The sequence below is a fragment of the Tachypleus tridentatus genome, chromosome 8, assembly GCF_004210375.1.
Source record: "Tachypleus tridentatus isolate NWPU-2018 chromosome 8, ASM421037v1, whole genome shotgun sequence".
Lineage (NCBI taxonomy): Eukaryota > Metazoa > Arthropoda > Merostomata > Xiphosura > Limulidae > Tachypleus > Tachypleus tridentatus.
In genome coordinates this window covers 155,309,498-155,332,025 of record NC_134832.1, presented here as the reverse complement: position 1 = coordinate 155,332,025, position 22,528 = coordinate 155,309,498, and the positions used below count along the sequence as shown (strand labels likewise).

Sequence of the window (22,528 nt, the reverse complement as noted above, 5' to 3'; positions counted from 1 at the left end):
TTTGCGTGAAGCTATATGAGGGCTGTCTGATGAGGATTGTCTGCTTTATCAATCCCTAATTTAGATATGAAAGACTATAAGTGTTAGTTTACACCAATGCCAAATATTTGGCTACACTTTTGTCAATGGATAGTGCGATTGACTGTCACTTTATAACGTCCCCACAGCAAACATGTTCAGTGTGTCGGAAAATCGATTGTTTTTTTGTTTGTTTTTTAATTCGCGCAAAGCTACATGATGACAATCTGCGCTAGCCGTCCCTAATTTAGCAGTGTAAGATTAGAGGGAAAACAGCTAGTTATCACCACCCACCGTAATTCTTGGGCTACTCTTTTACCAATGGATAGTGGAATTGACCGTCACATTATAACGCTACCACGGTTGAAAGAGCATGTTTGGTGTAAATAGGATTCGAACCCGCGACCCTCAGATTACGAGTCGCACGCCTTAACCCACCTGGCTATGCCGGGCCGGGAAATCGAACCTGCCATTCTGAAATTACGGGACGAGTTCCTTAGTCATCAGGTTATGCTAAGCCTTTCTTCTCATAACGGTAGTGATGTCGAAAAACGAACTTGTAGAGAAAAATATATATGTAAAAACGGCTCGTTTGGGTTGAGAATTTTTTTTTATGTAGAGGAGCGAACAACGTTTCGACCTTCTTCGGTCATCGTCAGGTTCACAAATTTTCTCAACCAAAACGAGCCGTTTTTACATATATATTTTTCTTCTCAGTTAGTTGAAATGGAGTTCTCCACAGAATGGATGTCACCTTCACTGCTGACAGGCACGTTTATGTAGTTCTATTACGAATGAAATCTGTTGGACAGGAACTCGCCTTTCAGCAAAACTGTGATCCCAAATAACGAAAATGTGATGAAACAATAGACGTTAAGTCAAGGTTGGTGTCAATGGAACATTCTCAGTGTTCTGATATCAGTATTAATTTAAAACTTGGTCAGGATTAGAACAGGAACAAACGTACATAATTAATTTGTGTGGGTATAAAACAAACACAAACTCCTTCAACTGTGGAAATTAGAACATAAGTAACTTATGTGTATTAATGTGAGAAATTCTTAGTTTGTGTGTGTACGTGTGTTAACGTTCAATGAAAGGATTGTTTAATTTGTACGTGTGTTAACGTTCAATGAAAGGATTGTTTAATTTGTATGTGTGTTAACATTCAATGAAAGGATTGTTTAATTTGTATGTGTGTTAAAGTTCAATGAAAGGATTGTTTAATTTGTATGTGTTAACGTTCAATGAAAGGATTGTTTAATTTGTATGCGATAACGTTTAATGAAAGGATTTTTAATTTGTATGTGTTAACGTTCAATGAAAGGATTGTTTAATTTGTACGAGTGTTAACGTTCAATGAAAGGATTGTTTAATTTGTACGTGTGTTAACGTTCAATGAAAGGATTGTTTAATTTGTACGTGTGTTAACGTTCAATGAAAGGATTGTTTAATTTGTACGTGTGTTAACGTTCAATGAAAGGATTGTTTAATTTGTATGTGTGTTAACGTTCAATGGAAGGATTGTTTAATTTGTATGCGATAACGTTTAATGAAAGGATTGTTTAATTTGTATGCGATAACGTTCAATGAAAGTATTGTTTAATTTGTATGCGATAACGTTAAATGTGATGAATATGTAGTTTAAGTGTGTTAACGTTCAATGGAAAGAATGTTTACCAGGTCAGCATGGATGTGTGTGTGGACACGTGAATGTACGTTAACTGTTCTCTTGATGTGAGTAAACTGAAGCCAACGTAATATTGTGTTACTTCAATATGTTGTATGTTTCAGTAGCACCATATATTACACGTTTACACGTATGTTGTGTTACAACACCGGAACTTTCAACGACATAGTTTTCACACTGGAACTTCGAACGAATTCGTTTTCAGACCATGTTATGTTGTATTAAAACAGTGAAACAACGTACGGCATCGCTTTTATACCACGTTATGTTGTATTATAACACTGGAACTTCGAACGACATAGTTGTTATGTAATGAACTTCTTCAGAGAGGTGGAACAGTATTGTGTTCCATGATTATTTACCACTGTTACTTCAAAAGAGTTATCACTCCAGACGTAACATTGCTCTTACGTAACAGCTTTAATTATGAAGTTTGGACTGCAGTCCTTGGTATAATCCTTATCTGCATCTGCTATTAACCTCTATGAACAACATTTCAAGACAACAGATGTCCTTATAAAATCTACTCCGGTCAAGTGGTCATTATTGTACAAACGGTTTGTGCGTGTGTGTACGTATGTCGTAACTGATGTTATTTCTTGCCTACTGAAATGAGTGTAATTTCATTATTCTAATGTATTAACGTAACTCTTTCAATAACTGTAGTTCGGTCGATTCCTATATTCTAACAGCAATGTGTTTCAGTTGAACCTTAGGTAGATTAGACACATTAGGGTTAACAACCTAACTGGACTGCAGCTGCCTGTTGCAGTAATTATAACATTATCTTCAGTATAGAGTGGTTAGAATCACAGTTAACAGTGAATTAAAACCTGACGTAGAAGTGAAGTTAATGTCATGAAAAGAAAGAAACGCTTTCTGTAAAACCTTACTTTACAGGTACGACCTGGTTTGGTTCTGTGGTACGTTGAACCACAACCTCTAGCATGGTCAGTCGGTGTATCCGTTAGTTATTGACCCATATTCTTGTAACACATTCTTTAGAACATTGACCCATGTTCTGGTAACACATTCTTTAGAACATTGACCCATGTTCTGGTAACACATTTTTTAGAACATTGACCCATATTCTTGCAACACATTCTTTAGAACATTGCCCCATATTCTTGTAACACATTCTTTAGAACATTGACCCTTATTCTTGTAACACATTCTTTAAAAAATTACCCATATTCTTGTAACACTTCTTTAGAACATTGACCTATATTCTTGTAACACATTCTTTAGAACATTGACCTATATTCTTGTAACACATTCTTTAGTGTATTGACTCAGATAGTTTAATGTATCCACAATATTCTTTAATATACTGATATTTATCAGTGTATTCACATACACCTTAATATATAGACTCAGATGTTTATTAAATTTACAGATTATTTAACATATAGCCTCAGATGTTTATTATATTTACGCATTATTTAATATATAGACTCAGATGTTTATCATATTTAAACATTATTTAATATATAGACTCAGATTTTTATTATATTTACTCATTATTTAATATATAGACTCAGATGTTTATTATATTTAAACATTATTTAATATATAGACTCAGATTTTTATTATATTTACACATTATTTAATATATAGACTCAGATTTTTATTATATTTACACATTATTTAATATATAGACTAAGATGTTTATTATATTTACACATTATTTAATAAATAGACTCAGATTTTTATTATATTTACGCATTATTTAATATATAGACTCAGATTTTTATTATATTTACGCATTATTTAATATATAGACTCAGATTTTTATTATATTCACACATTATTTAATATATAGACTCAGGTTTTTATTATATTTACACATTATTTAATATATAGACTCAGATTTTTATTATATTCACACATTATTTAATATATAGACTCAGATGTTTATTATATTTACACATTATTTAATATATAGACTCAGATGTTTATTACATTTACATATTATTTAATATATAGACTCAGATTTTTATTATATTCACACATTATTTAATATATAGACTCAGATGTCTTTATATATTTACACATTATTTAATATATAGACTCAGATTTTTATCGTATTCACACATTATTTAATATATCGACTGAGGTTTTAGTGTATTCATACATTATCTAATATATAGACTGAGGTTTTCGTGTATTCATACATTATTTAATATATAGACTAAGGTTTTCGTGTATTCATACATTACTTAATATATCGACTGAGGTTTTCGTGTATTCATACATTATTTAATATATCGACTGAGGTTTTCGTGTATTCATACATTATTTAATATATCGACTGAGGTTTTCGTGTATTCATACATTATTTAATATATCGACTGAGGTTTTCGTGTATTCATACATTATTTAATATATCTACTGAGGTTTTCGTGTATTCATACATTATTTAATATATAGACTGAGGTTTTCGTGTATTCATAAATTATTTAATATATCGACTGAGGTTTTCGTCTATTCATACATTATTTAATATATCGACTGAGGTTTTCGTGTATTCATACATTATTTAATATATAAACTGAGGTTTTCGTGTATTTATACATTATTTAATTTATCGACTCAGGTTTTCGTCTATTCATACATTATTTAATATATCGACTGAGGTTTTCGTGTATTCATACATTATTTAATATATAGACTGAGGTTTTCGTGTATTCATGCATTATTTAATATATCGACTGAGGTTTTCGTGTATTCATACATTATTTAATATATAGACTGAGGTTTTCGTGTATTCATACATTATTTAATATATCGACTGAGGTTTTTGTGTATTCATACATTATTTAATATATCGACTGAGGTTTTCGTGTATTCATACATTATTTAATATATCGACTGAGGTTCTCGTGTATTCATACATTATTTAATATATCGACTGAGGTTTTCGTGTATTCATACATTATTTAATATATCGACTGAGGCTTTCGTGTATTCATACATTATTTAATATATAGACTGAGGTTTTCGTGTATTCATACATTATTCAATATATCGACTGAGGTTTTCGTGTATTCATACATTATTCAATATATCGACTGAGGTTTTCGTGTATTCATACATTATTTAATATATCGACTGAGGTTTTAGTGTATTCATACATTATTTAATATATCGACTGAGGTTTTCGTGTATTCATACATTATTTAATATATCGACTGAGGTTTACGTGTATTCGTACATTATTTAATATATCGACTGAGGTTTTCGTGTATTCATACATTATTTAATATATAGACTGAGGTTTTCGTGTATTCATACATTATTTAATATATCGACTGAGGTTTTCGTGTATTCATACATTATTTAATATATAGACTGAGATTTTCGTGTATTCATACATTATTTAATATATAGACTGAGGTTTTCGTGTATTAATACATTATTTAATATATCGACTGAGGTTTTCGTGTATTCATACATTATTTAATATATCGACTGTGGTTTTCGTGTATTCATACATTATTTAATATATAGACTGTGGGTTTCGTGTATTCGTACATTATTTAATATATAGACTGAGGGTTTCGTGTATTCATACATTATTTAATATATAGACTGAGGGTTTCGTGTATTGATACATTATTTAATATATCGACTGAGGGTTTCGTGTATTCATAGATTATTTAATATATCTACTGAGGTTTTCGTGTATTCATAGATTATTTAATATATCTACTGAGGTTTTCGTGTATTCATACCTTATTTAATAAAATAACTCAGCTTCTTTATTACAATGAATCTATTTAGTATGAATTATGAAATAATTTTTGGCAAAACGTTTGTACCTCGTACTCGACACTGGGGATTTTCCCCAAAGAAACCGCAATATGGAACCTCAGGGGGTGGTCCCTTCTCTCCTGGCCAATGAACGCTAGCTCCGTCTATTGGTTGATACTCTCTACGACTTCCAAGAAAGAGAGCAACTGGCTAGAAATTATGAATCATAAAAAAAGGTTATTAATGTAACCGAAAAGTTGGAACCAGTGGCTATAACTGTAATCCCCGTAAATATCACATCAAAATTACGTAACTAGAAGGATTGGATTATTTATGATCCATCTAACTCACGATAGAAGATGCTAGAAATTCACAACATAACGTGTTTAAAAACTTATTAAGAGGAAAGTTGTGCTTCGTCTATAAAACATTTTTGGTTGTTCTGTTTCGTATTTGAATGCGCAAAGTTTATAAAACGAAAAGGCAGTTTTATGTAATTAAAACAATCAAGTAAACAGCACAGATTACTCACGTAGAGGGTTAAGTCCTGATGGCCGTGCAGGGCGTTTTAATAACTGCGAGGTTGAACGAAGAAGGGTTAACCCTATTCTAGAACACGTGATATCAATCAAACACCTTTAATATAAAATACTCTATCAGCCGAGTAATTGGATCCAAAATGGCAAATCAATCGATTTATTTGGTAAGAGACATCAGATCTAACGATGATCATAAGACCTGGGTAACGGAGACAAACTCATGGATATTACTATCTAAGGATGTTATTAAAACATGAGTACTGGAGACAAACTCATGGATATTACTATCTAAGGATGTTATTAAATCCTGGGTACTGGAAACAAACTCATGGATATTACTATCTAAGGATGTTATTAAAATCTGGATACTGGAAACAAACTCATGGATATTACTATCTAAGAATGTTATTAAAACCTGGGTAACGGAGACAAACTCATGGATATTACTGTCTAAGGATGTTATTAAAACCTGGGTAACGGAGACAAACTCATGGATATTACTGTCTAAGGATGTTATTAAAACCTGGGTACTGGAAACAAACTCATGGATATTACTATCTAAGGATGTTATTAAAACATGAGTTCTGGAGACAAACTCATGGATATTACTATCTAAGGATGTTATTACATCCTGGGTACTGGAAACAAACTCATGGATATTACTATCTAAGGATGTTATTAAAACCTGGATACTGGAAACAAACTCATGGATATTACTGTCTAAGGATGTTATTAAAACCTGGGTAACGGAGACAAACTCATGGATATTATTGTCTAAGGATGTTGTTAAAACCTGGGTACTGGAAACAAACTCATGGATATTACTGTCTAAAGATGTTATTAAAACCTCGTTACTGGAAACAAACTCATGGATATTACTATCTAAGGATGTTATTAAAACGTGGGTACTGGAAACAAACTCATGGATATTACTATCTAAGGATGTTATTGATACCTTGGTACTGGAAACAAACTCATGGATATTACTATCTAAGGATGTTATTAAAACCTGGGTACTGGAAACAAACTCATGGATATTACTATCTAAGGATGTTATTAAAACCTGGATACTGGAAACAAACTCATGGATATTACTGTCTAAGGATGTTATTAAAACCTGGGTAACGGAGACAAACTCATGGATATTATTGTCTAAGGATGTTGTTAAAACCTGGGTACTGGAAACAAACTCATGGATATTACTATTTAAGGATGTTATTAAAACATGAGTACTGGAGACAAACTCATGGATATTACTATCTAAGGATGTTATTAAAACCTGGGTAACGGAGACTTAACTCATGGATATTACTATCTAAGGGTGTTATTAAAACCTGGGTACTGGAGACAAACTCATAGATATTACTATCTATGGATGTTATTAAATCCTGGGTACTGGAAACAAACTCATGGATATTACTATCTAAGGATGTTATTAAAACCTGGGTACTGGAAACAAACTTATAGATATTACTGTCTAAAGATGTTATTAAAACCTCGTTACTGGAAACAAACTCATGGATATTACTATCTATGGATGTTATTAAAACGTGGGTACTGGAAACAAACTCATGGATATTACTATCTAAGGATGTTATTGATACCTTGGTACTGGAAACAAACTCATGGATATTACTATCTAAGGATGTTATTAAAACCTCGTTACTGGAAACAAACTCATGGATATTACTATCTAAGGATGTTATTAAAACGTGGGTACTGGAAACAAACTCATGGATATTACTATCTAAGGATGTTATTGATACCTTGGTACTGGAAACAAACTCATGGATATTACTATCTAAGGATGTTATTAAAACCTGGGTACTGGAAACAAACTCATGGATATTACTATCTAAGGATGTTATTAAAACCTGGGTACTGGAAACAAACTCATGGATATTACTGTCTGAGGATGTTATTAAAACCTGGGTACCAGAGATAAACTGAGGAATATCACTTCCAAATCAACAGCTTGACTTTCAGTGTGTATAAACGTGTTTACACACAAAATATTAACACAAACATGTAGCTCTGAAGGATGACAAGTCCATCACATAAATATTTCTTCCTTTATAATACAGACACCCCTTCATTACTTATAGGGTGACATCATCCGTCTTTCTCCACGTATAATTTTACATCTCCATAACTCATTGTAGGTTTTATATGTACGTTTGTCATTATACATGGCTTTTTCAAGTTGTACCTAAAATAACCCCATAAAGCTAGATCACATGGTACAGTGTTCCTTTTGTCTCGTTTACGTTTTCTTAATCAAACTGTTATCAGGCAGTCGCAAGAATAAAAATCTGGAGACCAACTCCGCCACTAATAGAAACAATGTTATCTTTTGATTCAACATAATAAAAATCTGGAGACCAACTCCGCCACTAATAGAAACAATGTTATCTTTTGATTCAACATAATAAAAATCTGGAGACCAACTCCGCCACTACTAGAAACAATGTTATCTTTTGATTCAACATAATAAAAATCTGGAGACCAACTCCGCCACTAATAGAAACAATGTTATCTTTTGATTCAAAATAATTTAGACACGTTTCATTTGATTTATCATAACTTTTAACTATATAAACTTTTAACAAATCTTGCTTCTACATTATATTAAGATGCGATGCAGTAGACATCAAGCTATTCAGCCACTATAAAAGGTGTTATTGTAATTTTAACTGTTTTCGTAGGAAAACAAACAACCATGTTCCTCCCTCTCGAAATCTAGAAACCCTAGAAAAGACTGACGAGCGAAAGTAGGTTGGGTTGAGGATAATTAATCCTCTCATACCAGTAATTTCTTGTTCATTTTTTAAGTATCTCTGTCAGAAATCAACAATTCTCATTTGAAAAAAGGTGAAACTAGATGTATGCGTAAAACAAAATATGTTGCTAAAGTTTTCGTAGGAAGGTACTTTAAACAAACTGTATATACTAGGGCTACCTTCATATATTAAAAAACTGTATATACTAGGCCTACCTTCATACATTAAACAAACTGTATATACTAGGGCTACCTTCATACATTAAAAAACTGTATATACTAGGGCTACCTTCATACATTAAACAAATTGTATATACTAGGGCTACCTTCATACATTAAAAAACTGTATATACTAGGGCTACCTTCATACATTAAACAAACTGTATATACTAGGGCTACTTTCATACTTTAAACAAACTATATATACTAGGGCTACCTTCATACATTAAAAAACTGTATATACTAGGGCTACCTTCATACATTAAACAAACTGTATACACTAGGGCTACTTTCATACATTAAACAAACTGTATATACTAGGGCTACTTTCATACATTAAACAAACTGTATATACTAGGCCTACCTTCATTTCTCCTGTTTTCGGATCCAGGTCACTCAAAGTATAATCAGCTTCTCTGTCTCCATTTTTGTTAATATAAACATCGCCGGTCAAACCTACGATCACAATTAGTTGTATGACTTTTTATTCTTAAGAATATTCACTACATGACGTACATTTTGAAAATCTCTTAGCGAATAGAAGATTCCTTGTTTTGACTTCAAGCGCTAAGCTACATGAGGGAAGGACACTACTCATCATCACCCACCGCCAACTTTGGGTTATATTTAACGAACAAATAGTGTGAGTGACAATCACAAATTAACGTCCCCACGGATGATACCACGGTCATGTTTGGTATGAAGGGGATTCGAGCAAAGAACCGCCGATTGCGAGTCGAGAACCCCAACCAGCTGGCCAGGTTGAGTCGCGAATAAAAAAAGGAAAATGCATGTTTACTTAGTTACTTAAAAGTAATTTTATAAAAATATATATATATCTGTTTTGTTTGGGGAAGTGTTTAGTAAAATAAATAATCACGTCATAACTACATCAAACCATACAAAAACAGGGAATAAAACACAAAATAAAATCATGACTACATGAAAACCAAATATAAAACAAAAAAATCATATCAAAACAATAACAAACCATAAGAAAACCAACAATAAAACAAATAATATGAACACAACTATATCAAACCATATGAACACCAACAATAAAACAAATAATATGAACACAACTATATCAAATCATATGAAAACATACAATAAAAAAATCATATCAACACAACAATACCAAACAATATGAAGACAAACAATAAAACAAATAATAAGAACACAACTATATCAAACCATATAAAAACAAACAGTAAAATAAATAACATAAAAACAACTATATCAAACCATATGAAAACAAATAAAATGAACACAACTATATCAAACCATATGAAAATAAATAATATGAACACAACTATATTAAACCACATGAAAACAAATAATATGAACACAACTATAACAAACCATTTGAAACCAAACAATAAAACAAATGATATGAAAACAACTATATCAAACCATATGAAAACAAACAATAAAACAAATAATATAAACACAACTGTACAAAACCATATGAAAATAAACAATGAAACAAATAATATGAAAACAAGAAATAAAACAAATAATATGAACACAACTATATCAAACCATTTGAAACCAAACAATAAAACAAATGATATGAAAACAACTATATCAAACCATATGAAAACAAACAATAAAACAAATAATATAAACACAACTGTACAAAACCATATGAAAATAAACAATGAAAAAATAATATGAAAACAAGAAATAAAACAAATAATATGATTACAACTATATCACAACATGTGAAAACGAACAATTAAACAAAAAAATCATGTCACAACTATTTAAAACACATGAAAACCAACAATAAAACAAATAATATGAACACTACTACATCAAACCATATGAAAACAAACAATAAAACAAATAATACAAACACAACTACCTCAAACCAGATGAAAACAAGCAATAAAACAAATAATATGAACACAACTAGATCAAATCATATGAAAACAAGCAATAAAACAAATAGTATGAGCACAATTGTATCAAACCATATGAGAACCAACGATAAAAAAATAATAAAATCACAACTATATCAAACCATATGAAAACAAACAATAAAACAAATAATAAAATAACAACTATAATAAACCATATAAAAACCAACAATAAAACAAATAATATGAACACAACTATACCAAACCATATGAAAAGAAATAATATGAACACTACTTTATCAAACCATATGAAAAGAAATAATATGAACACAACTTTATCAAACCATATGAAAACAAACAATAAAAAATAATATGAGTACATCTGTATCAAACCATATGAAAACAATGAAACAAATAATATGAACACAACTATTTCAAACCACATGGAAACCAAGAACAAAACAAATAATATGATCATAGCTATGTGAAACCCTACCAAAATACAAATAAAACTATTAATATGATCACAATTATATTAAACAATATTAATACCAACAATGAAACAAAAAAATGGAGTCACAGCTCTATCGAACCATGTCCAAAACCAAAAATAATACAAATAATCATGGCTTGAGTATACGAAACCTTATAAAAACCAACAATAAAAGAAATAATATGATACAACTATATCAAACCATACAAAAATCAATAATAACACAAAAATCATGTTACAACTATGTCGAACAATGCGAAAAACCAACAATAAAACAAAAAAAACGTCATAACAATAGAAAAGCATATCAAACCGAACAATAAAACTTATAACATTTTTACGATTATATCAAACCATATGAAAACCAACAGTAAAACAAATAATATGAACACAACTACATCAAAGCATATGAAAACAAATAATATGAACACAACTATATCAAACCATATGAAAACGAACAATAAAACAAATAATATCAACACAACTATATCAAACCATATGAAAACAAAAATAAACAAATAATAGGATCACAATTATATCAAACCAAAGGAAAACAAACAATAAAACAAATAATACGAACACAACTATATCAAACCATATGAAAACAAACAATAAAATAAAAATATAGTTTCACAACTCTATCAAACCATATGAAAACAAAACAAACAATAAAAAATAATATCAGCACAACTTTATCGTACCATATGAAAACAATGAAAGAAATAATACGAACTCAACTATATCAAACCATATCAAAACAAACAATAAAATAAAAAATATGAAAGCTACCATATCAAACCATATGAAAACAAATAATATGAACACAATCATATCAAATCATACGAAAACAAATAATACGAACGCAATCATATCAAACCATATTAAAACAAAGAATAAAAAAATAATATAAGCACAACTGTATCAAGCCGTACGAAAACGAACAATAAAACAAACAATGATGTCACAACTATATCAAACCACATGTAAACCAACAATAAAACAAATAATATGAACACAACTACATCAAACCATACGAAAACAAATAATATGAAAACAACTATATCAAACCATATGGAAACAAATAATAAAAAATAATATAATCACAACTCTATCAAACCATATGAAAAAAAACCAATAAAATAAATACTATGAAAACAACTATATCAAACCAATTGAAAACAAAACAAACAATAAAAAATAATATCAGCACAACTTTATCGTACCATATGAAAACAATGAAAAAAATAATACGAACTTACCTATATCAAACCGTATCAAAACAAACAATAAAATAAATAGCATGAAAACAACTCTATCAAACCATATAAAAACAAATAATAAAATCAAAATTATATCAAATCATATGGAAACAAAACAAAAAATAAAAAATAATATGATCACAACTATATCACACCATATGAAAACAAACAATTAAACAAAAAAATCAAGTCATAACTATTTTAAACTATATGAAAACCAACAATAAAACAAGTAATAAAATCAAAACTATATCAAACCATATGAAAACCAACAATATAACAAATAATATGAACACAACTATATCAAACCATATGGAAACAAAACAAACAATAAAAAATAATATGAGCACAACTGTATCAAACCATATGAAAACAAACAATAAAATAAATAACATGAAAACAGCTATATCAAACCATATGAAAACAAATAATATGAACACAATTATATCAAACCATATGAAAACAAACAATAAAATAATATGAGCACAACTGTATCAAAGCGTATGAAAACCAACAATAAAACAAATAATATGAAAACAACTACATCAAACCCCATGGAAACAAACAACAAAACAAATAACATGTGCACACCTATATCAAATAATATGAAAACAAACAATAAAACAAATAATAAACACAACTATATTAAACAAAATGAAAACAAACAATAAAACAAATAATATGAACACAACTATATCAAACCATATGGAAACTAACAACAAAACAAATAATATGAACACAGCTTTGTGACATCGTACCAAAACCAAATAAAAGAATTAATATGATCACAATTACATGAAACCATATCAATACCAACAATGAAACAAAAAATTAGTGTCACAGCTATATCGAACCACGTCCAAAACCAAAAATAATACAAATAATCATGGCTTGAGTATACGAAACCTTATAAAAACCAACAATAAAAGGAATAATATGATACAACTATATCAAACCTTATAAAAACCAACAATAAAAGGAATAATATGATACAACTATATCAAACCATACAAAAACCAATAATAACACAAAAATCATGTTACAACTATATCGAACAATGCAAGAAACCAACAATAAAACAAAAAAACATGTCATAACAATAGAAAAGCATATGAAACCGAACAATAAAACATATAATATTATTGCGATTATGTTAAACCATATAAAAACAACAATAAAACAAATAATATGAACACAACTAAATCAAACGATATGAAAACAAACAATAAAACAAATACTATGAGAACAACTGTATCAATCAGTATGAAAACCCACAATAAATCAAGTAATAAAATCACAACTATATCAAACCATATGAAAACCAAAAATAAAACAAATAATATGAACAAAACTATATCAAACCACATGGAAACAAAGCAAACAATAAAAAAATAATATGAGCACAACTGTATCAAACCATATGAAAACAATGAAACAAATAATACGAACTCAGCTATATCAAACGATATGAAAACAAACAATAAAACAAATAATATGAGAACAACTGTATCAATCAGTATGAAAACCCACAAAAAATCAAGTAATAAATTCACAACTATATCAAACCATATGAAAACAAATAATATCAACAAAACTATGTCAAACCATATGAAAACAAAAAACTAAACAAATAATAGGATAACAACTATGTCAAATCATATGAAAACAAACAATAAAAGAAATAATATGAAGACAACTACATCAAACCATATGAAAACAAATAATATCAACACAACTATGTCAAACCATATGAAAACAAAAAAATAAACAAATAATAGGATAACAACTATGTCAAATCATATGAAAACAAACAATAAAAGAAATAATAAACACAACTATATCAAACCATATGAAAACCAACGATAAAAAAAATAATAAAATCACAACTATATCAAACCATATGAAAACCAACATTAAAACCAATAATATGAACACAACTATATCAAACCATAGCAAAACAAACAATAAAAAATAATATGAGCACATCTGTATAACCATATGAAAACAATCAAACAAATAATATGAACACAACTATTTCAAACCACATGGAAACCAACAACAAAACAAATAATATAAAAACAGCTATGTGAAAGCCTACCAAAATTGAAATAAAGCAATTAATATGATCAAAATTATATTAAACCATATCAATACCAAAAATAAAACACAAAAATGGTGTCACAGCTATATGGAACAGTGTGCAAAACCAAAACTAATAGAAATAATCATGGCTTGAGTATACTAAACCTTAGGAAAATCAACAATAAAAGAAATAATATGACACAACTATAATAAACCATACAAAAGCCAAAAATAAAACAAAAATTATGTCACAACTATATCAAACCATGCGAAAAACCAACAATAAAACAAAAAAATTGTGTCATAAAATAGAAAGGCATATCAAACCCAACAATAAAACATATAATATTATTACAATTATGTCAAACCATATGAAGACAAACAATAAAACAAATAATATGAACACAACTAAATCAAACGATATGAAAACAAACAATAAAACAAATAATATGAGAACAACTGTATCAATCAGTATGAAAACCCACAATAAATCAAGTAATAAATTCACAACTATATCAAACCATATGAAAACCAAAAAATAAAACAAATAATATGAACACAACTATATCAAACCACATGGAAACAAAGCAAACAATAAAAAAATAATATGAGCACAACTGTATCAAACCATATGAAAACAATGAAACAAATAATACGAACTCAACTATATCAAACGATATGAAAACAAACAATAAAATAAATACCATGAAAACAGCTATATGAAACCATATGAAAACAAATAATATGAATACAATTATATCAAACCATATGAAAACAAACAATTAAAAAAAAATATGATCACAACTGTATCAAACCGTATGAAAACCAACAATAAAACAAATAATATAAAGACAACTACATCAAACCATATGAAAACAAATAATATCAACACAACTATGTCAAACCATATGAAAACAAAAAAATAAACAAATAATAGGATAACAACTATGTCAAATCATATGAAAAAAAAACAATAAAAGAAATAATAAACACAACTATATCAAACCATATGAAAACCAACGATAAAAAAAATAATAAAATCACAACTATATCAAACCATATGAAAACCAACAATATGAACACAACTATATCAAACCATAGGAAAACAAACAATAAAAAATAATATGAGCACATCTGTATCAAACCATATGAAAACAATGAAACAAATAATATGAACACAACTATTTCAAACCACATGGAAACCAACAACAAAACAAATAATATAAAAACAGCTATGTGAAAGCCTACCAAAATTGAAATAAAGCAATTAATATGATCAAAATTATATTAAACCATATCAATACCAAAAATAAAACACAAAAATGGTGTCACAGCTATATGGAACAGTGTGCAAAACCAAAACTAATAGAAATAATCATGGCTTGAGTATACTAAACCTTAGGAAAATCAACAATAAAAGAAATAATATGACACAACTATAATAAACCATACAAAAGCCAAAAATAAAACAAAAATTATGTCACAACTATATCAAACCATGCGAAAAACCAACAATAAAACAAAAAAATTGTGTCATAAAATAGAAAGGCATATCAAACCCAACAATAAAACATATAATATTATTACAATTATGTCAAACCATATGAAGACAAACAATAAAACAAATAATATGAACACAACTAAATCAAACGATATGAAAACAAACAAAAAAACAAATAATATGAGAACAACTGTATCAATCAGTATGAAAACCCACAATAAATCAAGTAATAAATTCACAACTATATCAAACCATATGAAAACCAAAAATAAAACAAATAATATGAACACAACTATATCAAACCACATGGAAACAAAGCAAACAATAAAAAAATAATATGAGCACAACTGTATCAAACCATATGAAAACAATGAAACAAATAATACGAACTCAACTATATCAAACGATATGAAAACAAACAATAAAATAAATACCATGAAAACAGCTATATGAAACCATATGAAAACAAATAATATGAATACAATTATATCAAACCATATGAAAACAAACAATTAAAAAAAATATGATCACAACTGTATCAAACCGTATGAAAACCAACAATAAAACAAATAATATGAAGACAACTACATCAAACCATATGAAAACAAATAATATCAACACAACTATGTCAAACCATATGAAAACAAAAAAATAAACAAATAATAGGATAACAACTATGTCAAATCATATGAAAACAAACAATAAAAGAAATAATAAACACAACTATATCAAACCATATGAAAACCAACGATAAAAAAAATAATAAAATCACAACTATATCAAACCATATGAAAACCAACAATATGAACACAACTATATCAAACCATAGGAAAACAAACAATAAAAAATAATATGAGCACATCTGTATCAAACCATATGAAAACAATGAAACAAATAATATGAACACAACTATTTCAAACCACATGGAAACCAACAACAAAACAAATAATATAAAAACAGCTATGTGAAAGCCTACCAAAATTGAAATAAAGCAATTAATATGATCACAATTATATTAAACCATATCAATACCAACAATGAAACACAAAAATGGTGTCACAGCTATATGGAACAGTGTGCAAAACCAAAACTAATAGAAATAATCATGGCTTGAGTATACCAAACCTTAGGAAAATCAACAATAAAAGAAATAATAAGACACAACTATAATAAACCATACAAAAGCCAAAAAAAATAAAACAAAAATCATGTCACAACTATATCAAACCATGCGAAAACCAACAATAAAACAAAAATTATGTCATAAAATAGAAAGGCATATCAAACCCAACAATAAAACATATAATATTATTACAATTATGTCAAACCATATGAAGACAAACAATAAAACAAATAATATGAACACAACTAAATCAAACGATATGAAAACAAACAATAAAACAAATAATATGAGAACAACTGTATCAATCAGTATGAAAACCCACAATAAATCAAGTAATAAAATCACAACTATATCAAACCATATGAAAACCAAAAATAAAACAAATAATATGAACACAACTATATCATACCACATGGAAACAAAGCAAACAATAAAAAATAATATGAGCACAACTGTATCAAACCATATGAAAACAATGAAACAAATAATACGAACTCAACTATATCAAACGATATGAAAACAAACAACAAAATAAATACCATGAAAACAGCTATATGAAACCATATGAAAACAAATAATATGAATACAATTATATCAAACCATATCAAAACAAACAATTAAAAAAAATATGATTACAACTGTATCAAACCGTATGAAAACCAACAATAAAACAAATAATATGAAGACAACTACATCAAACCATATGAAAACAAATAATATCAACACAACTATGTCAAACCATATGAAAACAAAAAATAAATAAATAATAGGATAACAACTATGTCAAATCTTATGAAAACAAACAATAAAAGAAATAATAAACACAACTATATCAAACCATATGAAAACCAACGATAAAAAAAATAATAAAATCACAACTATATCAAACCATATGAAAACCAACATTAAAACCAATAATATGAACACAACTATATCAAACCATAGCAAAACAAACAATAAAAAATAATATGAGCACATCTGTATCAAACCATATGAAAACAATGAAACAAATAATATGAACACAACTATTTCAAACCACATGGAAACCAACAACAAAACAAATAATATAAAAACAGCTATGTGAAAGCCTACCAAAACTCAAATAAAGCAATTAATATGATCACAATTATATTAAACCATATCAATACCAACAATGAAACACAAAAATGGTGTCACAGCTATATGGAACAGTGTGCAAAACCAAAACTAATAGAAATAATCATGGCTTGAGTATACCAAACCTTAGGAAAATCAACAATAAAAGAAATAATAAGACACAACTATAATAAACCATACAAAAGTCAAAAATAAAACAAAAATCGTGTCACAACTATATCAAACCATGCGAAAAACCAACAATAAAACAAAAAATTATGTCATAAAATAGAAAGGCATATCAAACCCAACAATAAAACATATAATATTATTACAATTATGTCAAACCATATGAAGACAAACAATAAAACAAATAATACGAACACAACTAAATCAAACGATATGAAAACAAACAATAAAACAAATAATATGAACACAACTAAATCAAACGATATGAAAACAAACAATAAAACAAATAATATGAGAACAACTGTATCAATCAGTATGAAAACCCACAATAAATCAAGTAATAAAATCACAACTATATCAAACCATATGAAAACCAAAAATAAAACAAATAATATGAACACAACTATATCATACCACATGGAAACAAAGCAAACAATAAAAAATAATATGAGCACAAATGTATCAAACCATATGAAAACAATGAAACAAATAATACGAACTCAACTATATCAAACGATATGAAAACAAACAACAAAATAAATACCATGAAAACAGCTATATGAAACCATATGAAAACAAATAATATGAATACAATTATATCAAACCATATCAAAACAAACAATTAAAAAAAATATGATTACAACTGTATCAAACCGTATGAAAACCAACAATAAAACAAATAATATGAAGACAACTACATCAAACCATATGAAAACAAATAATATCAACACAACTATGTCAAACCATATGAAAACAAAAAATAAACAAATAATAGGATAACAACTATGTCAAATCATATGAAAACAAACAATAAAAGAAATAATAAACACAACTATATCAAACCATATGAAAACCAACGATAAAAAAAATAATAAAATCACAACTATATCAAACCATATGAAAACCAACAATATGAACACAACTATATCAAACCATGCGAAAACCCAACAATAAAACAAAAAATTATGTCATAAAATAGAGAGGCATATCAAACCCAACAATAAAACATATAATATTATTACAATTATGTCAAACCATATGAAGACAAACAATAAAACAAATAATATGAACACAACTAAATCAAACGATATGAAAACAAACAATAAAACAAATAATATGAGAACAACTTTATCAATCAGTATGAAAACCCACAATAAATCAAGTAATAAAATCACAACTATATCAAACCATATGAAAACCAAAAATAAAACAAATAATATGAACACAACTATATCATACCACATGGAAACAAAGCAAACAATAAAAAAATAATATGAGCACAACTGTATCAAACCATATGAAAACAATGAAACAAATAATACGAACTCAATTATATCAAACGATATGAAAACAAACAACAAAATAAATACCATGAAAACAGCTATATGAAACCATATGAAAACAAATAATATGAATACAATTATATCAAACCATATGAAAACAAACAATTAAAAAAAAATATGATCACAACTGTATCAAACCGTATGAAAACCAACAATAAAACAAATAATATGAAGACAACTACATCAAACCATATGAAAACAAATAATATCAACACAACTATGTCAAACCATATGAAAACAAAAAATAAATAAATAATAGGATAACAACTATGTCAAATCATATGAAAACAAACAATAAAAGAAATAATAAACACAACTATATCAAACCATATGAAAACCAACAATATGAACACAACTATATCAAACCATAGGAAAGCAAACAATAAAAAATAATATGAGCACATCTGTATCAAACCATATGAAAACAATGAAACAAATAATATGAACACAACTATTTCAAACCACATGGAAACCAACAACAAAACAAATAATATAAAAACAGCTATGTGAAAGCCTACCAAAATTGAAATAAAGCAATTAATATGATCACAATTATATTAAACCATATCAATACCAACAATGAAACACAAAAATGGTGTCACAGCTATATGGAACAGTGTGCAAAACCAAAACTAATAGAAATAATCATGGCTTGAGTATACCAAACCTTAGGAAAATCAACAATAAAAGAAATAATATGACACAACTATAATAAACCATACAAAAGCCAAAAATAAAACAAAAATCATGTCACAACTATATCAAACCATGCGAAAAACCAACAATAAAACAAAAAATTATGTCATAAAATAGAAAGGCATATCAAACCCAACAATAAAACATATAATATTATTACAATTATGTCAAACCATATGAAGACAAACAATAAAACAAATAATATGAACACAACTAAATCAAACGATATGAAAACAAACAATAAAACAAATAATATGAGAACAACTGTATCAATCAGTATGAAAACCCACAATAAATCAAGTAATAAAATCACAACTATATCAAACCATATGAAAACCAAAAATAAAACAAATAATATGAACACAACTATATCATACCACATGGAAACAAAGCAAACAATAAAAAAATAATATGAGCACAACTGTATCAAACCATATGAAAACAATGAAACAAATAATACGAACTCAACTATATCAAACGATATGAAAACAAACAATAAAATAAATACCATGAAAACAGCTATATGAAACCATATGAAAACAAATAATATGAATACAATTATATCAAACCATATGAAAACAAACAATTAAAAAAAATATGATCACAACTGTATCAAACCGTATGAAAACCAACAATAAAACAAATAATATGAAGACAACTACATCAAACCCCATGGAAACAAACAACAAAACAAATAACATGTGCACACCTATATCAAATAATATGAAAACAAACAATAAAACAAATAATAAACACAACTATATGAAACAAAATGAAAACAAACAATAAAACAAATAATATGAACACAACTATATCAAACCATATGGAAACTAACAACAAAACAAATAATATGAACACAGCTGCGTGACATCGTACCAAAACCAAATAAAACAATTAATATGATCACAATTACATGAAACCATATCAATACCAACAATGAAACAAAACATTAGTGTCACAGCTCTATCGAACCATGTCCAAAACCAAAAATAATACAAATAATCATGGCTTGAGAATTCGAAACCTTATAAAAACCAACAATAAAAGAAATAATATGATACAACTATATCAAACCATATGAAAACAAATAATATGAACACAACTATATCAAACCATATGAAAAAAAACAATAAAACAAATAATATCAACACAACTATGTCAAACCATATGAAAACCAACAATAAAACAAATAATATCAACACAACTATATCAAACCATATCAAAACAAATAATATGAACACAACTATATCAAACCATATGAAAACAAAAAAAAACAAAACATGAGCACATCTCTATGAAACCATATAAAAAAACAATGAAACCAATAATATGAACACAACTATATGAAACCATATGGAAATCAACAACAAAACAAATAATATAACCACAGCTGTGTGAAACCTTACAAAAATCCAAATAAAACAATTAATATGATCACAATTATATTAAACCATATCAATACCAATAATTAAACAAAAAATGGTGTCACAGCTCTATCGAACCATGTCCAAAACCAAAAATAATACAAATAATCATGGCTTGAGTATACGAAACCTTATAAAAACCAACAATAAAAGGAATAATATGATACAACTATATCAAACCTTATAAAAACCAACAATAAAAGGAATAATATGATACAACTATATCAAACCATACAAAAACCAATAATAACACAAAAATCATGTTACAACTATATCGAACAATGCAAGAAACCAACAATAAAACAAAAAAACATGTCATAACAATAGAAAAGCATATGAAACCGAAAAATAAAACATATAATATTATTACGATTATGTTAAACCATATAAAGACAAACAATAAAAAAATAATATAAGCACAACTGTATCAAACCATATGAAAACAATGAAACAAATAATACGA

The 22,528-nt window shown here is 27.7% G+C and overlaps 1 protein-coding gene across 1 annotated transcript in view; it reads right to left on the bottom strand.

The window, feature by feature from the left end:
• LOC143224051 (atrial natriuretic peptide receptor 1-like) overlaps window positions 1-22,528 on the bottom strand; it is a 136,707-nt gene that overhangs the window by 88,270 nt on the left and 25,909 nt on the right. Inside the window, exons 5-6 of the mRNA XM_076452513.1 lie at window positions 9,363-9,454; window positions 5,530-5,671 (exon numbers count right to left, since the gene is read on the bottom strand). Coding sequence (XP_076308628.1) covers window positions 5,530-5,671; window positions 9,363-9,454 — 234 coding nt within the window. The remainder of the gene's footprint in view (window positions 1-5,529; window positions 5,672-9,362; window positions 9,455-22,528) is intronic.